This window comes from Orycteropus afer, unplaced genomic scaffold (genome assembly GCF_000298275.1).
Source record: "Orycteropus afer afer isolate SDZICR_OR568_19922 unplaced genomic scaffold, OryAfe1.0 scaffold00029, whole genome shotgun sequence".
Classification (NCBI taxonomy): Eukaryota; Metazoa; Chordata; class Mammalia; order Tubulidentata; family Orycteropodidae; genus Orycteropus; species Orycteropus afer.
In genome coordinates this window covers 12,985,917-13,007,318 of record NW_006921616.1, presented here as the reverse complement: position 1 = coordinate 13,007,318, position 21,402 = coordinate 12,985,917, and the positions used below count along the sequence as shown (strand labels likewise).

Sequence of the window (21,402 nt, the reverse complement as noted above, 5' to 3'; positions counted from 1 at the left end):
GGTTTCTCCTCATGTTTTCTACTTGGCTCAGGTGTTGTCAGGGAAACATTTGTTATCTGATGTGGGGTTTTGCTGTTGTATGCATAGATGCCTCACTACTTTCCTTCCCTTCTTTCCATAGAGATCCCTGGGAACAGGCAGTTCTGGTAGCTGGTGCTGTCTTTTCCCCATATCCGCTTGAATTTTGGGATTCACAGGGATACTTTTTCACCTAATATTGTTGAGAATGTTGTCAGTGGTTGTGGTTTTGTTATCTAGTTGCTCTGTCTCTTTATGATGATTTGGCAAAATTCAGTAACTGGGCTGCCATAGCTGCCATATTTCCCAGAATTTCTTCGAGTCTCCATATTCTTGATGTTAGGTATAGCATTCAGTGCAGTGAATTTATTAAGGAGAAATTATATTAAATATTCATTGTCTTTATCCTAATTGTATGTAGTTTGAACTGGATGAAGGACATCTTGGAAATTGTATATACATACACACATATACATCCAAAAAACCAAACCAAACTCACTGCTGTTGAGTTAGTCCCAATTCATAGTGACCCCTCCTTGGGTTTCTGAGGCAGTATCACTGTGGAAGTAGATTGCCCAACCTTCCTTCTGAGGAGTGGCTGGTGGGTTTGAACCACAGCCTTCTGGTTAGCAGTCAAAAACCTTAGGCACTAGATCACCAGAGCTTCTATAGGAGAGACAAGGAAGAAATTTCTCTCACCACCTTCACAGTAAATCCACTAGCAGGCTGATGAGAGATGAGGAACACCAGGCAGATCCAACCCTGTGACTTTCTCAGCAGCCATATCTTTCCAGCCCTTGGGTGTGATACTTTATATTTAACTTTTGTTTGAGAACTTAAAGGTACTGTGAAGAAATTTTATAGAAGTATAAAGATTGGTGTTTTTTATTTAGAAAATATTAATATTTTAGTACTTTGGGGAAAAATAATTTCTTCTAATACATTTGAAAAATTTGCTGTTTATTAGACCATATAAAAAAATTTCAAATTTCTTTACTTTTAATAGCCCCTTGTGTTAGACTGGGTTCTCTAGAGAAACAAAACCAGTAAAGCCTATATATATATATATGTATAAGAGAGAGAAAGAGAGAGAGAGAGAGAGAGAGAGAGAGAAAATTTATCTTAGAAAAATGGCTCACACACTTATAGAAGCTGACCAGTCCAAAGTTCTTGGATCAAACGTCAAGCTGGGGGCTGAGGAGCTCAAGGTTGGCAGGCAGTGTACTTGCTGTTGGCTCCAATGAATGATGAATCCAAGATCTCCAGGCCGAATGGTGGATTGTTCACTCTTGGACAGCTGATGGCAGCACAGCAGAATCCCAGTCCACAGAAGAGTGTCTCTTTTCCCAGGATGTCCATGAACACACTGGGAGCAGGCCACGCCCCTAAGGAGACTGCTGCTCAGGATTGGCTGAGCAACATATTCGTCTGATCCCATCCTGGGTATAATCTCATCACAACTGATTAAACCACACAGAATGTGGTCCAGCCAAGTTGACACACAGCTTCAACTATCACACCCTTGTTAGAAAATAATTGAAGCAATCTAGTTCATTAAATAAGAAGCTCTGGTGGTGTAGTGGGTAAGACATTTGGCTGGTAACCAGAAGGTTAGCAGTTCAAACCCACCAGCTGCTCCGTGGGAGGAAGCCGAGGCAATCTACTTCCATAAAGATTTACAGCCTTGGAAACCCAGTGGGGTTTCTGTGAGTCAGAATGAACTGGATGGCAGTGGTGGATAGTTCAATAAGTATTTATTGACTATTATGTACTGTTTTAGTTCCTTGGGAGCCCAATGACTAAGATGTGATACTTACCCTCAGGAAATATAAATAGATATAGCACAGGGCAGTAAGTGGGCTGACTAAGAAATATATTGCAGAAATCTGTCTAGCTTGAGGCAGTCAGGACTAGGTTGTTGGAGGAGGGGTTATCTCATGCAAACATTGAAGGATGAGTAGAATGTAGTCAGGTGATGTATGCAGATGGGTTGGCGAGTGCATGCTGGGAGGAGCGGACGGCTTAAGCAACGAGGGAGGTAGGACTAGTGTGTTCAGTATTGCCAGAGGATCAGCTGGTTGACAGGCAGTGGTGGAAAATGAGGCTAGTCCATGTTGTATCACATGAAGGCTCTTAAACGGTCTCTTTAATGTCAGTGGTTTTCAAACTTTTTTTTGTGAAAGTTAGCATTAAGATCCTTTCCTCAAAGGGAATTCTGTATTAAATGCTTATGTAAAACAGGCCAGAGGGAATATTTCCTAGATGAGGTGAAAGTGGAGAGGAGGGTGCTCATAGCCACTTTCACTTGTCTCTTCATCTCTACCCCCACCCCCACCCCAACTCTGCCAACTGTATTATTTCTCAGAATCTTTATAGTATATGCTACATACTTGAGAGCATAGTTTGAAAATCACTCTGTAGGTAAAGAGCTGTTGAGGAGTTTTCAGATGCTGAGTGGTAGGGTGGTCATGTGTGTGTTTCAGATAGGATATTTTGGTGACTGTGACAAAGACGGGTTCAGGAAGCGGGGACAAGGGGTCTGGTTAGGCCATTGTTGCAAGGTATCAGGTAGAATCGTGAGGGTCTGAACTGAGACAGAGCAATTTGGATTCAAGCACTGTTTGAGCTAGTGATGGGTTGGGTATGAGTGGTCAGGAAGATTGCCTCAGAGATTTTCTGATGGATGGTGGATATCAAGTACTGGAGCAGGTTTTGTGGGGATGATGATGAGTTGCTTTGTACATGGTAAGTGTGAAGTTCTGTGGGATGTCTGTGTGGGAGATGCCTGTCAGGCAGTTCAATTTAAGGGTGTGAAACTCATAGGTGATGAATATACAGATTGGGAAATCCTCAACGCACAGATATGATGATACTTAAAACCGTGGAAGTGGATGAGATGATCCTGAGATGGCAAATGGGCTGAGATAGGTTCTGGGGGATACCAGCTTTAAGTGGAAGGACAGGAAACATTCGGAGGAGGAGTGGTGTGGGGAGTAGGAGGGGAACCAGCAGAATGTGCTGACCTGCAAACGGGGGATCAAGAGTTTCAGTTGTGTTAACTGCGATAGATATTGGGTATTACCAAACCAAAACCAAACTCACTGCCATCGAGTCGAATCCGACTCATAGTGACCCCTCCTTGGGTTTCCCAGGCAGTGTCACTATGGAAGTAGGTTGCCCAATCTTCCTTCCAAGGAGTGGCTGGTGGATCTGAACCGCCAGCCTTCTGGTTAGCAGTCAAGTGCCCTTAGGCACTGTCAATGAAGTCATTAGCATCCTTTTTCAAAACTGTTGTCCTGTGATGCTGGGGACACAACCTTGACTGCGGTGAGCTAAGTAACAAATGAGAAGTATGGAAGCAGAAATAGCAAGAGTGGAATACTTTGGAAAAGTTTGCAAGAGGAAAGCCAGAGAAAGAGAGTAGCTAGAGGGAGATGCAGATTTGAAGATAATTGCGCAGATTTGAAGATAATTGCACATATTTGTGGATTGAAGCTAAAGAGCCAGGGGAGAGAGAAGGTTAGAGGTCAGGATACCACACACACACTTACTGCCATAGAATCAATTCTAACTCACAGCGACCTCCATTGGGTTTCCAAGGCTGTAAACCTTTATGAAAGCAGACTGCCTCATCTTTCTTCCTCAGGGCGACTGGTGAGTTCGAACTGCTGACCTTTTGGTTAGCAGCTAAATGCCTTAACCACTGCACCATCAGCTGTCAGGACAAGAAGGAAATAAGTGATGAAGCTGTACCCTTCAGGGGTAAGAGATTTGCAGATTTCAAAGTAGAGAGGAGCCTTTGACCTGATGGAGGAAAACCTTATTTTTCTGAAACTGAAGAGAAAGAGGACAGTATTTGTTTCTGTGTGGAGTTGCTGGGTATTGAGAAGAGGACATCCCTAAAGCCTTCACATTTCTCCAAGGAACAGGAAGGATTGTTTGTGGGGAGTGAATGCAGGAGCCCCTGAATAGGGGCCTGGATGAGAGAGGAAACAATTTACAAAGGGGTCAGAGGGGAATGAGAGGGGCTAAGAACAAGTAGAAGAATTGACCGTGAATGTGTAGTAGCAACGAGCTGCAGGTAGCTGGTGGAAAATGGAAGGTAAATTTTATCACTGTTTCAGAATTGCCGTTTTGTAATGCAGAGGTAAAAGGGCATTGAGGGTAATTGTGAAAGATTGATTCATATGGTTCGCCATGGGGTCTGGGCTTCATAGGGAGGAAGGGGGGTGGGAGGGCCTGTTGGTCTCTGAAGAAATTGTGGACTCCAGGAACTGAAAGTCTCCACAGTGGTTATCAAACTTTGTTGCACATGGATGTCACCTGGGGCGGGGGTATCTAGAAAAATGACTGGTGCCCAGTTTCCACCTGCAGACTTTCTGATTTAATTGCTATGTGGTGTGACCTGTGCATTGAGAATTTAAATGGTTCTCCAGGTTTGGAAACCACTGCTCTAAGAGGTTGAAGAGGAGGTGCAGTGGGAGATTTTGAGTTGTAGGATATTGTGGTCAGGGTAAGGATATCAGCAGTCAAGCTTTCTGAGGTGAGAACAGGATCCTGTTAGGCACTGTTGTAGTGGTTGGCTGAGGTGGAGTGGAGGTGAAGTTGACTGAAGTCAAGATAGCCAAGGAGTTGTGAGGGCCACTGTGACTTTCAGTCTTGGTGGTGCAGCCCACTCGCTCTGCTTTTCCTATTTTCCGGTGGGTGTGGAACATGTGATAAGAGGGAAGTAGCATCTGACAGGCCGCATTGGGAGCAGGAATTGAGTATGTGATTGAACAGCAGGACTCATTCATGTCTTTTTCTAGTTTTTGGAAAATGTTATTGATGCAAATGAAAAGCCCATAATAAAGTAAATAAGGAAATGAATAAAGTTTACAATTTATAAGAAAATAGTAGCAGTTGAAAACTAGCATTTACAGTGCACTGCTATTAAAGCCTCACTTCCATGGGAAATGAATATGTTCAGATGCAGTAGAATCTTTGTTCCATTACTCTTCATTTCATGATAGTGTGACAACTAATTTGAGTACTGAAAGTCTGTAGAAAGTTACAGTCACATGCCAGCTTAGAACTATAGCACAAAATGTAAATTGCCCCTATAGCGTAATTAACATAGTAACTCACTTTGTTATCAAATGGCCTTGTGTTTACATTATGCCACTCGTCGTCCTCCTTTGAATCCTCTTACATCTATAAGGAGACCTCTTGCCCATGAAGCACAGACCTTACATTGAAAATTATTGACCTACACAGGTGGTGAAGTGATTTTGAGGTTTTTAAAATTTTCAGATGTGAAAACTCATGAGATGATTTATATGGCATGTTATTATGGTATTGCAGACTCTAAAATTAACCTTGGACAGAATTATATTCTTCAGTCATCTCAGGGAGACAGTTTATTGCAGTGTCCAAGGATAGGAAGTGTAATGGGTTTGTAATGACTCTGGTTGGAATTTTAGACAGTGCCTTCAGTAGGCTGGTGCAGGCAGAGTATATCCAAAGATCTTTTCATGTTTCCTCCACACAGCTCTACTGATTGTGTGTGAAAATACCCATCAATACCTAGCAGCAGTCAGCCATGATGAAATCGGTATTTTCTTAGGGGAGTGGATGAATGGAAATGAAGAGGTAGAACAAAGAGAGGGAAAGACAAAAAGGAGGGGATTTATCTGCATAAATCAGGATTTTATTTTTTCATGATGTAATGTAACTTGAATCCCTAGTCTCTTCCGATGGGCTGTCGTGTACATCATAGGATGTTTAGCATTGACCCTGGCCTCTACTTACCAGATGCTAGTAGCAATCCCCGATTGTGATTACCAACAGTGTCTCCAGACATGGCTGAATGTCCCCTGGTGCTGGGGAGGAAACTGCCCCTGGCTGAAATCCGCTGCTTTGTGGTATAGCGCCTAAGGCATTTGACCGCTGACCAGAAGGCTGGCAATTCAAACCCACCAGCCACTCCTCAGAGACCCAAGAAAGGGTCACTATGAGTCAGCTCCTACTCCACAGCAGTGCCTTGGGTTTGGTTATGTCAGAGTAAGAGCTCCTACAAGGGCCAGGTCCCATCCTCCTTGTTTTTCCCTTGCCCAGCACCGAGTGTTCATTGCATCTGTCATTGATCCAACATCTGAGGGTGGTTTAATAAGTAGTTGAGTCACCCCTTTTACAGCTCTCCCTCGTCCCTAGAATCTCTGCAGACTGAATGCTGAGAACCTCTTGAACCTCTCAACATCTGCACTCCCTCAAAACATCTAGGGGTTGTCAGGCAGCCCGTGGACGAGCCTCACTTCCTCCTGTATCTTCAGGAGTCTTGTGACCCTGGTTGACTGGCTTACCTCTTCAATTTTCTTAGCTTTAAGTTGGGTATGATGAAGTTGTCATGAAAATTAAATGAGATGATCTGTTTGAAAACATCACAATAGGTGCTCAACACACTGGTTCAAGAATTTTGGTTGATTGATTGATTGATTCACACATACTGAGTGCAAGGCCCCAAGCTAGAACCAGCTGGAGGGTGTGTTCATCACATCCACACCCAGCATTGGCCCCTGGCCCGGCAGGGCTGAGTTCCTACTGCAATGTGGGAGACTATCTACAGTGATTGTGGTGAGCTTGGTACTACTAAGGAAGGAACACAGTGGGGGAGGGCCCTCAGGAGGTGGAGTGACCAGAAGAGTTGTTGAGAAGCCTTTTCTGGAGAGAGATACATTTGCGTGGACGGGAGAGAACAGGCAAAGGTAAGAGAGAGCCTGTGCAGATGGGGGTGGGGATGGTGAGCGCATCTAGTGCCCAGTCAGGCAGATGGAGAGAAGAGCTTCTATTTGACAGGAATATTTCTGAGGTTGGGAATGCTCACCAGGGTGACCTAGGGCAGACGGAGCAGGTTTCTTACCTTTTTCTTAAAAGTCAGCCTCCCAGAAGCTCATCTGGATTCCACTCGTTCACAAATGTGTTAAGAGTTGTTGGTGTATCTCTAACAAATTTGTGTGACATAAAACGAGCAGAGCTTTATTACCTGTTTTACCAGTGGGAGTAAGGCCCCTTGTGGCACCTGGGAGCTCTTCCCAACATCTCCCTGAGATGGTTGTTGTTAGGTGTTGCTCTCCGGTCGGTTCTGACTCAGAGCGACCCCGTGTACAACACAACGAAACTGCCTGGTCCTCTACTATCCTTACAATTGTTGTGAGTCTCTTCTTTATTTGGAAGAGAGGAGAACTGATGCTCAGGAAGTTAAGTGATTCATAGACAGGTCTGTATAATGGAAGAATGAGGACTGCCTGGCTTCCAGGGCTCTCGGACTTACTATGTTAGAAACTTGGCCCTTGGAGATGAGTTGAAATATCAATCTCTTTGGTCCTCCTGTGTGAGAATTCTTAATGTCTTAATCTTCTAATCTCTTACTATATTAATACCATTTGGATATTATTATTACTTAAATATTATTATCCAGTAAGACATTTTTGTTATTGTTGATTTTCTTTGCCAGTGGCTTGATGTTGTTATTATGTGCCATCGAGTCGGCCCCGACTCATAGTGACCCCTCCTTGGGTTGCCCAGGCAGTATCACTACGGAAGTAGATTGCCCAACCTTCCTTCCGAGGAGTGGTTGGTGGGTTTGAACCGCCAGCCTTCTGGTTAGCAGTCAAGTGCCTTAGGCATTATGCTTCCAGAGCTCCTAAGTAGATTAGTATATTGTCTAATTCCGATTTCAGTGGATTTTCTGAGAGACCTCTCTTTTGGTGTTAGCCTGGCCTTTAGCAGTCAGTAACAGTCGCGGAACAGCAGAGGGCACCAGATTGCCATTTCAGTCGCACGTTTTCTTGGCGCTGTTTGGAGTTTCTGTGCCTCCCTCTTCCTCTCCTCTCCTTCTCTTCCAACCTCCTTCCCTTTCTTCCTTTTTCTTAACGCTTAAAATAGTTAATGTTGAAACCAGATTGTGGAGACTTTTTAGTAGATTTCCACATAGCTAATGTTAGAATATTTTTAAAGTGTATCCAAACCATTTGTGTTGACTCCGCGAGCCTTACACATTTAACATCGTGTAGCAGCATTTCACAAAATCTCTGATGGCTTTTATTTCACAAAATGTCTCATCCAAAATCAGGACTACAATTGATGTTCTTTTAAATTGGTTTTTCCTACCAAAATATGCTTTGGTAGTAAACCAGTTCTTTATACCATACTTAGGAATTTAGAAATTATTTAGAATATGCATTATAAATATGATGCCATTGTGATTATTTTGTAAGATAGGACAGTAAGATTTTTCAAATATTTATTTGTCCTTACATTCCATTTTAGGGCTCCTTATGGATATTTACAGACACTGTGTGTGTGTGTGTGTGTGTGTGTGGGCATGCATGCATGTGTATGTGTTAGATTTATTCCTAGCCTTGATCTTAGTATTGTTAGTCCCTGATTCTAAAGTGTGTGTGCACATGCGTGCGTGCTCACGTACACACACACATCCAGGGTTTTAAACCATCCACTCTTCTGTTTTACACTTTAGCATCAAAACCAAGTGATGTTTAGAATGCACATTGGCATAAATTAGCGATATCTTTAGCTAGAAACCCAACTTTTAATATCAAATATAATTTAATGTCATAGATTGGACTCAGTGCTGTTTCAGGATAAATAGATTATTTAATAGGTAGTCTTCAAAACTGACACGAAAAGGTGGACTCAGAATTAAGCAAGCCTTTGAATCAGGATCACTGAAGTGAAGGAGGAGAGAGTAAACTTATTGCCAGTGTCTTATATTTCTGTTAGTCATTGGGTAAAACGAAAGACCGTGAAAATATGATCCCATTGCTTTTTGGGGACAAAGCGCTCAGATGTTTCAGCAGACGCAGATATTCAGAGGTATAATAAATATTACAGCAAGGGTGCATCAGTGTTTCCCCATCTGGAGATTGTCATTATCGCCTTCACGTGTCTGGGGCTGCTGCGGATGGCGTGGATATGGGCACGTGCTTGTGCTCAATAAAGAGTTAATCTCACGATCCTAGTTCTAGCATTTTCTTCTGAATCTCACTGGAGACTTTTACCTGATACTCATAAACGTGATTGCCACAGGTTCATTTGCAAGCAATTCACCACTTTTTTCCTATTTTTTCTTTTTTTCCTGTTCTGTAATATTTTAAGTCAGCCTCCTTACTTCGATTTTGTATGGCTAAGTCTGTATTTTCTTACAGAAAAAACACAAAGTTACAATAGGCTTAATATTTGCAATGAAAATGTCAAATAGATCTGTCCTATTAGCCTTTTGAGGAGCCCTGGTGGTGCAGTGGTTAAGTGCTTGGCTGCTAACCCAAAGGTTGGAGGTTTGACCTCACCAGCCGCTGCTCAGGAGAAAGAGGTAGCAGTTCTGCTTTCTTAAAGATTGCAGCCTTGGAAACCCTGTGGGGCAATTCTACTCTGATACATGGGGTTGTTGTGAGTTGGAGTCAACTCCATGGCAATGTTGTTGTTACTGTTTTTAAAACTAGCTTTTTAAGTAAGTGTATATTTTGCATTTACCCTTGAATTACACTCACAAACTTGAGACCATTTCATTTGTATCTATCTTATAATTCCAAACCAAAACCCAAACCCACTGCTGTCAGTCAGATCTGACTCATAGTGACCCCTCCTTGGCTTTCTGAAGCAGTATCATTATGGAAGTAGATTGCCCAGCCTTCCTTCTGAGGAGTAGCTGGTGGGTTTGAACCACCAGCCACTGGTTAGCAGTCAAATGCCTTAGGCACTATGCTACCAGAGCTCCTATCTTATAATTTAGCTTTTCTTATTTCCCCTTTCAAGTAAGGACAGACTTTATTTTTTCTGCCAAGCATCTTGCCCACAGTAGTCACTGCATAAATGTTGTGGAATTGAATATAGTGTTTCTCCATGATGACATAAAGGTGAGTTTGTGAGCTCATGCTTCAGGTGTTATGAATGAAGACGACCGAGTGAGCTGCTGATGCTCCTGCAGAGACCTTCCTGGTTTAGATCGCCCGCCAGAGTGGAAGACAGTGGGAATGGGGTAGTTTGCTCTAGATCTATACATCTTATGATTCCACGAGATGCTGGCAGTTTGATAAAACCCACCATCCACTCCGTCGAGTCAATTCCAACTCATAGTGACCCTGTTGGACAGAGTAGAACTGCCCCGTAGGGTTTCCAAGGCTGCAAATCTTATGGAAACAGACTGCCTCATCTTTCTCTGGCAGAGCAACTGGTGGGTTCAATTTGCTGACCTTTTGATTAGCAGCTGAAGGCTTTATCCACCAGAGTGCCTCTTTCTCTGCTTTTATTCATTATCCTGTGGTTAGTTGTTGGGAACATATAAGAATGTCAAACGTGTCAGGGATCAGCTCTGCTTGTCGTCTTTGTTCATTTGCAATAATTTGGAAAATGCAGTACAGAACTTGGCGCTTTAGAAGATGTTTGAGTGTTCACTTCTCCATGCATTTAGCTCGAATAGGAGCCTCTCAGCTTTGCTGGATCCTGTATTTTGTACTAAAGGGACTTTGTTAGCTTCGGAAGATCCCTTGTCAGGGATTATAGGTCACATGCACATCTTGGTGATGTCAGAGATTATAACTCATCCGTAGGATTTGGGATGAGTCATTTTCTTTCCTTCCGCCTCCTCCATATTCTTTTCTCACCTGTTTCTGTTTTCTTTCTTTTTTTACCCTCTCTTTTTCTGACGGTGAACTGCTGCTAGGTGCTTGGTAGTTTTTGCCACAATGACATTATCAGTAGTACTGAAACGTTGTGATAAGAGGAGTCACGCACAATTCATCCAGATATCATGGAAGAGACACTAGATAACCTTTCATCTGTCTAAGCACACGGGCTGTCTGTGGGCACATCTTCCCTAGAGAGACAGGAAACTCTGGCAGATCTGGGAGCTAAAGGAGCCCACGTGGGGGTGACCTCAGGTGAGAGAACTCAGAAGTCTACCTGTGTCCTCACGCTGGCCTTTTTTCTCCAAGCCATTTTTGCTACTTCAATATTTTTTTTTCCAAAAAGATGTCTGATTTTATATTCTTTGTAAGAATTTTACAGATCTTTACTGGAAAGAATAATATTTAATATTCACTAAAACACTTGGGAGCTCTGGTAGCATAGTGGCTAAAACACTTGCCTGCTAACCAGATGGCTGGCGGTTCAAACCCACCAGCCACTCCTCAGAAGGAAGGTTGGGCAATCCTACTTCTGTAGTGATACTGCCTCGGAAACCCAAGGAGGGGTCGCTATGAGTCGGGGCCGACTTGATGGCACATAACAACAACAACAACAAAACACTGTGGTGGCTCTTGGTTTTACCTGATGTTGACATTAGCTTTTCACTCGTAGCTAGTGTCAGGCCTGTCTACCTAATTTGATACAAGATGATATTTTATCTTATGTTGTACTATATACAACTCTAATGCCTAGCATAATGCTTGGGCCATAGTGACCCCTTCGTACCTATTACTAACTAACTAACTGACCCATTCTTAGTATTTGTAACTAACTAATGACAGCAGTAGGAGCTCTGATGGCATAGTGCCTAAGGCATTTGACTGCTAACCAGAAGGTTGGCGGTTCAAACCCACTAGCCACTCCACAGAAGGAATATTGGGCAGTCTACTTCTGTAAAGATTTACTGCCTCGGAAACCCAAAGGGGGTCGCTATGAGTTGATGGCACAGTGGTTAAAGTACTGGCCTCAAACCAAAAGGTTGGTGGTTCAAACTCACCAGGTGCTCTGCAGGAAAAGGATGAAGCAGTCTGTTTCCGTAAAGATTTACTGCCGTGGAAATTTTATGGGACAGTTCTACTCTCCTGCAGTCTCTGTGAGTTGGAATCAACTTGTTGGCAATGAGTTTGGGGGTTTTTTGTGTGTGATGATTGTTGTTGTTGTTAGGTGTCATGGAGTCGCCTCCAACGCGTAGCGACCCTGTGCACAACAGAATGAAACACTGCCTAGTCTTGAGCTGGCCTCACGATCCTTGCTATACCTGAGCCCATTATTGCAGCCACTGTGTCAGTCCATCTCATTGAGGGCATTGAGGGCCTTCCCCTCTTTCATCGACCTTCCACCTTCCCAAGCATGACATCATTCTCCAGGGAATGGTCCCTTCTGACAACATGACCAAAGTAGGTGAGACGAAGTCTGGCCATTCTTGTTTCCAAGGAGCATTCTGGCTGAACTTCCTCCAGCACAGATTTGTTAGTTCTTTTAGCTCTGGTAGCATAGCGCCTAAGGCATTTGACTACTAGCCAGAAGGCTGGCGGTTCAAACCCACCAGCCTCAACTTTCGGAAGGAAAGTTTGGCAATCTACTTCTGTCGTGATACCACCTCAGAAACCTGTGAAGGGGTCGCTGTGAGTCAAATCTGACTCTACGGCAGTGAGTTTGGTTTTTGGTTTTTAGCAGTCCATGGTACTTTAAGTATTCTTCGCCAACACCACAACTCAAAAGCATCCACTCTTCTTTGGTCTTCTTTATTCATTCTCCAGCTCTCACATGCATATGAGGTGATTAAAAATACTATGGATTGTGTTGGGTGCACCTTTGTCCTTAAGGAGACATCTTTGCTCTTCAGCATTTGAAAGAGGTCCTTTGCAGCTGATTTGCCCAGTGCTATACGTCATCTGATGTCCTGACTGCTGCTTCCATTGGCATCGATTGTAGAACCAAGCAATATGAAGCCTTTGACAACTTCAGTCTTTTCTCCATTTGTTGTGATCCTGCTGGTTATGTCAATGTCCATTCACAATGTCTCCTGTCTTTAATCCTTTTCCATACCTCGCTATCTTTCTGCCAGGAGCCTTTTCATAGCTCAAGTTACCCTTTCTGTTAAGGTCTCCCTGGTCACTCAAGGTGAGGTTGGAACCCTCTCCTTTGGATCCCTTGTTGTACCTTGCTGTTCCTATTATTTGAAGCCCCATCATCCTATATTGCAATCATTTGTTCCTATGTCACTGTCTGTCTTAGTTTTTTGAGTGTTGTGCGTAGAAAAGCCATTCCTTATTCATGTTTGTAGCCTCAGTGCCTTCCACAAACATAGGACATCATAAGTATTTGGTGACTGTGAAATGAAAGAATTAAATACCAGAACAAAATTCAGAAAGTCTTGATATATATTTTTAAATTTGTATCCTGTGTGGTAGAAATTTACCATGTTACATATGTACCTTGCATTCTTTATCTGGAGAAGAGAAGTAGTCTTTGTTTTCTACCTTCCTGTAAATATCACTCATTCAACCCAGAGTAAAAGTTTGTACAACAGAGGCAGTGTTCAGGTTTGCCTGGTAATGAGTTTTGGAAGAGGAGCTACTTGAGATGCTTCTTGAAGGATGGGTAAAAGTATGACTTGAATTACAGAGATTGAGGAAAGAGCGTAATCCTAGCATAGCACATGCAAAAACACAAATGCTCCAAACTGCATGGTTCTGGAGGGGACGTGTGGTTTAATTTGCTTGCAGTAGGAGATATAGTGGGATGTAGTTAGAGATGAAATTGAGCAGTAGGCAGCAACATATGCTGGAGGATTATTCATGCTTTGCAAACATGCCTGGATTTTATCTTTGGTTTATGAAATGCCACTGAAGCCTGTTAAGCTAGACAGAAACATAATCAGATGGGAGGAGAACTGAGAAGAAAAACCAGTTGAGGGGATTTGGTGATTATATATTATAATTTTATATGATAATTATCAAAGAGTTAATTATCAATTTAGAAATAATTTTATAAAGATTTTGAATTGTTACTTGTTGATTCTTCTAGGTTTAGGATTAAAAAGATGAGTCAGACATGGTCAGTCCCTGATTTTGAAATGGTGCCATAGAGTACAAGAAAATATAAATACATAGAGCAACTGATTACATAAATATGACAAAGGTGTACAAGTATGCCGTAGATTGTTGTGTGGTATTGTAGGTGTCGCTGAGTAGGCTCCAACTCATAGCGTCGCGTCCTAGGCTCCAACTCATAGCGTCTCGTCCCTATGTATAACAGAATGAAACACTGCCTGTGACGGCCCCACAATCCTTGCTGTACCTGAGCCCATCATTGCAGCCACTGAGTCAGTCCGTTTCATTGAAGGCCTTCCCCCTTTTGTTGAGCCTCTACTTTACCAAACATGATATCCTTCTTGAGGAAATGATCCTGACAGCATGACCAAAGTGGGTCAGATGAAATCTGGCTATTCTCGCTTCCAAGGAGCATTCTGGCTGCACTTCCTCAAGGACTGATTTGTTTGTTCTTCTAGCAGTCCGTGGTACTTTCAGTATTCTTTGCCAACACAACAACTCAAAAGCATCAACTCTTCTTTGGTCTTCCTTGTTCACTGTCCAGCTTTCACATGCATATGAGGCAATTGAAAATACCATGACTTGGGTTAGGCACCCCTTAGTCTTCAAAGAGACATCTTTGCCCTTCAGCACTTTAAAGAAGTCTTTTGCAGCAAATTTGCCTAGTGCAATATGTCATCTGATTTCTTGACTGCTGCTTCCATAAGTGTTGATTGTTGAAGGAACTGAATTTATTGTGCACTCACTTTCCTGGAGAATGAAGGTCTTGATGGATGAGAAGGGATTGGAATAGAGTAAAAGACCAATTATTCTGGGGAGAAGGAACCCTGGTGGCACAAATAGTTAAGCAAAAGTTTGGCTCTTCAGACTCATCCAGTGGCTCCATGAGAGAAAGATATGGTGATCTGCTTTCATAAAGATTATAGCCTAGAAAACTCTATGGGCAGTTCTACTTTCTTACATGGGGTCACTATGAGTCAAAATCAGTTGATGGCACCCAACAACAACAGCAGCAGCAATTTTGGGCAAAGATAGTAACGTACATGGAAGGATCCATGTGTTAGAGACTGTAGTCCATGATGGCTAGAGTCCAGAGCATTTGATGAGGCTGGAAAAGTATTTGGGATCATACTGTGATGGGCCTTGTATATTGTTGTGGAATCATTTACATTTTCTCCTAGAGCTTTATTTTGTAATTATGATCATAATGTATATTGATTGTCGTGTATATACGTAAACATGTCAAGAAAATAATCCTCTGTTATTCTATCACAAAACTTTAATTGCTATTCACATTTTCATGTATTTATTTCCACATTCATATATGTACTTAGGAGCTCTGGTAGCATAGTGCCTAAGGCACTTGACTGCTAACCAGAAGGCTGGTGGTTCAAACCCACCAGCCGCTGCTCGGAAGGAAGATTGGACAATCTACTTCAGTAGTAGTATCACCTCGGAAACCCAAGGAGGGGTTGCTGTGAGTCGGGTCCACCTCGACGGCAGTGAGTTTGGTTTTTAGTTCATGTTTCTTATACTGTGAGTTATTCTTGAGCTGTATAATCTTTTCCCTCCTTTTATTGAGCATTGGTATTTTTCTTCCTGATTTTAAGAAATATTTATATAAATTCTAACTGTTGATCAGTCCTTTTCCTGGCACATTTTTGTTTGCCTTTTAATATTTTTTTAAAGTAGTGAAGTTTAAGTAATTAAGAAAGTCCTCATCTCAAGGTCAGATATTTACTTACTGTTTTGATTAAGTTTTAATGATTTTGTGTTTTCTATGTTCATAACCCATGATGATGGGAACTTTTTGGTAGAACAGTGACATGATAGGATCTGGCTTCTGAAAGAAGTCTTGTGGCTCTGTGGATCGGAGTAAAGAGAGATGAGGGCCAGTGAAACCTGTCTAGAGGAGCAGAGATAAGGGTCTGAATTTATGGTGACAGTGAGGGTAAGACAGCAGAACTGCCCATAGAGTTTTCTAGGCTATAATCTTTATGAAAGCAGATCACCATAGTAGTTGAGGATGATGCTAATGTTTGCAGCACAATACTGATCATCCAAACTGATGATTCAGGAGATATAGCAGATTTAGTGGAGGATGGAGATTAAACTCCGAGAGCAAACCCACTACCATCAAGTTGGTTCTGACTCATATCGACTCTATATGACAGAGTAGAACTGCCCTGTAATGTATGTTTCCAAGGCTGTAAAACTTTATGGAAGCACATTGCCATATCCTCCCACAGAGTGGCCGCCAGGTTTGAACCACCGACCTTCAGATTAGTAGGTGAGTACTTAGCCACTGTGCCACTAGGGTCCCTTGGTTAGTGTTTATGGTGTGTTAAACATCAGATACTATGGAAGATCCAAGTACAAGAAGTTGGAAATGGAAGGTTGGAATCCTTCAGGAGGCTGATCTGGCTGGCGGTGGAGATTAGGAAGCCACGTACATAGAAGGTGACAGCCGTAATGTGGGAGTAGGTTGTGAGGACAGCTGACTGAGGGGGAAGGTCAGAATTAAAAGGTTCCTCAGGGGAAGGTTATCCAGGAAGCTGGAGAGGTGGTTTTTTATTCTTTCTTTGTATTTGTTCTTTTCTTTCTTCCTCTGTTTTCTCTTCCTTCTCTGCCTCCCTCCTCGCTATCTCTTTTTCTCTTTCTTTCTGGAAGCAAAAACAACTCCAGGGGCTGCAGAGACTCAGTAGACAGGGACGGGAACTATCCACTGGTTAGTCAACAACTTGCAGTAACTTTGGCCAAAGGACACATTGAAAACTTTGGCCAAAGAGGAGGCATGATCAAAGGATAACACTGTATTTCTTAAGGATCTAAGTAGACTTGGCAAAACATGTTTTGTTGTGGGAAAGGAGGGATCGAAGCTAAAAGAGAAAAACACGGAATTTGATGGAGCAGCAAGTGGAAAGAATCCGTCACCATAATAAATGGAATTTTCTGTCAGGTAGAACAGGAGTTCATTCTCACAGGTAGAATTTACTTCTAAGTTATCAAAAGAAATTTTTATCTATTTTTGAATGGAAAGACCCCCTGTTTCATTTTTATTTTATTTCCTTGGTTTTTCAAAATTATTTGGCCATTTGATAATTGTTTCAGTGTAGAGTTATTCTAATTCTGTAAGCTCATATTTTTTTTACCTTTTTTTTGCTGTTGATTATATAAATAATATATATTATCTATCATAATATATAATACTTATATAATAACCTATTATATATGATATGTAATATATTATTATACAATTTATAGTCAGCAATACGTATATATATAATATATATAATAATATACATAAAATATATATTATAATCAGCAGCAATATTTTATATGTATAATACTTTTAATGCTATAGGTCCCTAAAAGGACAGCTGACTAAGCATTTTAATAACTTTGCCTATTTACTGTTCATTATTGAATGTGTGGCGTTAAAAACTTGTGATTGTAACCATCTTTTAACACTGTTTGTTGCAGGGGAATTTACCTAAATATTCTCACAATTCCCTGATGGTTCAAGCAATAAAGACAAACCTAACAGACCCTGACGTCCATGTGCTCTTCTTTGACGTGGAAGCACTGATTATCCAACTCCTGACTGAGGAAGCCTCTAGGCCGAATACTGCGCTTATTTCCCCAGAGAATTTGCAAAAAGCATCTGGCAGTTCCGACAAAGGGGGCTCCTTTCTCACCGGGAAACGCGCAGCCGTCCTCTTCCAACAAGTGAAAGAAACTATCAAAGAGAACATAAAGGAACATCTCCTGGATGATGAAGAGGACGACGAAGAGTTAATGAGGCAGAGAAGAGAAGACAGTGATCCTGAATATCGGGCCAGCAAATCGAAGCCATTGACCCTATTAGAATATAACTTAACTATGGACACTGCCAAACTGTTCATGTCCTGCCTTCACGCCTGGGGTCTGAATGAAGTTCTGGATGAAATCTGTCTGGACCGCCTTGGGATGCTGAAGCCCCATTGCACAGTATCCTTTGGGCTCTTATCAAGAGGAGGGCACATGTCATTGATGCTTCCTGGTTATAATCAGGCCGCCGGGACACTATCACGTGGGAAAGCTGAAGGAGGAAGGACGCCTCTAGCCACTGAAGGAGTAGGGAAGGGAACTTACGGAGTGTCCAGAGCGGTCACCACACAGCATCTCCTGTCTATCATATCTTTGGCAAATACCTTGATGAGCATGACCAATGCCACTTTTATTGGTGATCACATGAAGAAGGGGCCTACGAGGTATGACAATGATCGTTTGATTTCTTACGTTCAAAAATTAAAAAAAAGAAACCAGTTTCATTTTTGTTACTGTTGATTATTTATTTTTGTTGTGGCTATAGTTTATTATTTCATATCATTTCAGTGTTTAGCTTTTACATGTTAAAATTCAGTTAGATCTCCAGTATGAATGATTTAAGCATAATAAAATTATACATTTTTATTTACATGTAGACATATTTAGTAACTATTTTAAAAAAATAGTTTGGAGTGAGTCGGTCACAGTTCAGCTTTACCAAATGAACTCTAGTGCTTGAGTAAGTAGCCTTAGAATTGTATGTACTTAAGGTTTCTACTAGTATTTGATTTAAAATGTATATCTGGTTAAAGTGTTTTCTCTCATTGGACTTGCGATGTGTGTGCAGCGATTGGCTTCAGAATTTTATGAAAAACATGGTCAGAACAATGTTCTTAGAGCAAACCTAAGGGCAGTTGCGGTCCAGTGATTCCAGCTCACGGTGCCCTTGTGTGTCGCACCGTAGAACTGCCCTCCATGGGGTTCTCAGGGCTGTCGGCCTTCTGGGAGCAGATCCCTGGGCCTGTCTTCCAAGGCCCCTCTTGGTGGGTTTGAACCAACAGCCTGCTTAGTAGATATGTGCTTGACTACTTGGGCCACCCAGAATCATAGCCTGAATCGCAGTCTTTCCCAAGTTGTGGAGATAACCAAACCCTGATTTAATTTTGCTCCATTGAAATTTAACCATATCAAGATTTTTTTTTTTTAATCTAATAGATACTTATGCACTTACTTTGTGTAAGGCTCTGTTCTGAATACTTTACAAAAATTATTTAATGCCATTACCCTATAAAAGGAGCTCTGGTGGCACAGTGTCTAAAGCATTTGACTGCTAACCAGAACCTTGGTGATTCAAACCCACCAGCCACTCCTCGGAAGGAAGACTGGGCAATCTACTACTTCTGTAGAGATACCTCCTTGGAAACACAAGAGGTGTTGCTCTGAGTTGGAATCAATTCGATGGCAGTGAGTTTGGTTTTGTTTGATTACCCTATAAGGCAGGGCACTTTTATAATTCCTTTTTGACAGATAAGAAAACTGAGGCACAGAGAGGTGAAGTAACTTGCCCAAGGTCACACAGCTAGTAAGTGGTAAAACCACAATTCACACCCACACAGTCTGCCTCTGGAATCCCTAGTATGCTTCATCTCTAATAATATGGTGCCTATGTACAGTTTCTTGAAGCCTTACTACCTTTTTCAAGGAGTCCTTGTGTGGCACATATGGTCAACCACTCGACTACTAGCTGCTGATTGGTGTTTAGAACGCACCCAGAAGTTCCTCAGAAGGCAGGCCTGACAACGTGCTTCCCAAAAGGTCCCAGCTTAGGAAACCGTGTACAGCAGTTAGCCCTGCACACGTAGGGTGGCCATGAGTCATAGTCGGCTCCATGGCGACTGACAATAACAGCCTTCTCAGATTTTAGGACTGCGTGATTTAGAGCTTAGTGTATTGGTTCATATAGGGAAGGCTGAAATTTCAGAATACTGATATTGAGGAATGAAAGGCTCTCATTATAATATTTACCTGTCACTGGTAGTACTTTGAAGTGCTTATAAATATTTCTTAAACTAGCATCAAGCATAAATTGTAGATACAGAATTTTTACTAGCAACTTGCTTAAAAATAAGCTTATCATGTAGTTGGGAGCTCTGGTAGCATAGTGCCTAAGGCACTTGACTGCTAACCAGAAAGTTGGCAGTTCAAACCCATCAGCCACTCCTCGGAAGGAAGATGGGGAAGTCTACTTCCATAGAGATACTGCTTCGGAAACCCAAGGAGGGGTCGCTATGAGTCGGGTCCGACTCGACAGTACATAACAACAAGAACAACATCATGTAGTTACCTCATTTAATTATTTGACTATATTAAAGTTTTAAACTGAAAGTGCTAATTGATACAAAACAAAAAGAATATTATCTTTTTTGGAACAATGTATTAAAAATGTTCTGTTTTTGTATCTTTTGCAACATTTGGAACTGGGAAAATTAATGTGAATATATATATGTAATATATATACACACACACACATACATATGTATGTTTTCTTTTTTTTTTTTTTAGGCCACCTAGACCAAGCACCCCAGACCTTTCTAAGGCAAGGGGTTCTCCTCCAGCTTCCAGTAATATTGTGCAAGGACAGATTAAACAAGGTAAAGTGAAATCTTATTAAGTAATTGGCATGGCATTTCAGTTGTAGAAATGGAGTAGGCACAGCTAATGTGTAATCAGAATATTTCGTTTGTCTCAGGTTGTTAAAAGAGAGGAAAGTTGTTATATTCCAGATGTAACTGTGGATAATTAAGATGTCAGTTAAAAGCAAATCAGATTTATTTAGAAATTGATGAATGAACATATTTCACATGATTTTATTGTACTATCTTTGACCTAATTTTTATGCATTAGGGCACCTTAACTTGACACACTAGTGGCTTGATTGTGTGTGTGGAGAATTTAAAACTACAAGTATTTTCTAATAACATTTTGGAATGCTTAAATTCATAGCTCATGCTGTAGGTGAACTGCCGTTTACCAGTAGTTTACAGTTATGATGCACTGGAAGAAATCTGTGTTTGCAACTGTTTGTCTTAACTTTTCATTTAAATTGTCATCTATCTTAACTTCAGCCTATAGCTCTGTTTTTCATTAGAGGGTAGGATAGAGAAGAAGAAAGTTTGAGTCTCTCTTCATGTATTAAGTATCTTTTGTACTCACGGTAAGACTGACACTGAGCTGTTCAAGAAAGGGGGCGCTCCCTTCTGCAGACTGAGCTCTCCTGCAGCTTACAGTGAAAGCGCCTCTCACTGCAGGTGGTGGAGAGAAAGAAAACCACCAGCAAGAATGGGACCCGAAGGGTCTGCTTCTAAGTGGTGACTTCCTGGGGTCTGATTGTTTTTCTTTAGTTTTTTGTATTGTTGTTCTGTTGCTGTTTTGGTTTTTTAGTTTTCAGACATCAAACAGTAGTTCTGCCAGGTTTGTTAGATAAACAATAGTCCCCCAACTTGATATCTACAATTTTCTCCTTGCCTGGGACTAGTGCTTTTATTTCTTTTAGCTGGTTATTTGATACTTACTTAATATCTTTAAATGATAAGCTTGATTATGGGTTTTAGCACTGGGCTGACTTCTCAGCAGCAGTTCTCAGCCTTCATTTCCAGCCCCACGGAGTCACCTGTCTCATCCCCCTGTCCTCTCATGAAAGTACATTTCAGGCATTCCTATCATGTATGTAGCTAAAAGTGGAATTTCTGGATATGCTTATCTTCAGCTTTAGTAAATA

At 41.7% G+C, this 21,402-nt stretch overlaps 1 protein-coding gene across 1 annotated transcript in view; it reads left to right on the top strand.

Annotated features, from left to right (window-relative positions):
* WDR7 (WD repeat domain 7) overlaps positions 1-21,402 on the top strand; it is a 526,340-nt gene that overhangs the window by 151,410 nt on the left and 353,528 nt on the right. The window contains exons 14-15 of the mRNA XM_042780241.1: positions 17,298-18,067; positions 20,187-20,275. Coding sequence (XP_042636175.1) covers positions 17,298-18,067; positions 20,187-20,275 — 859 coding nt within the window. The remainder of the gene's footprint in view (positions 1-17,297; positions 18,068-20,186; positions 20,276-21,402) is intronic.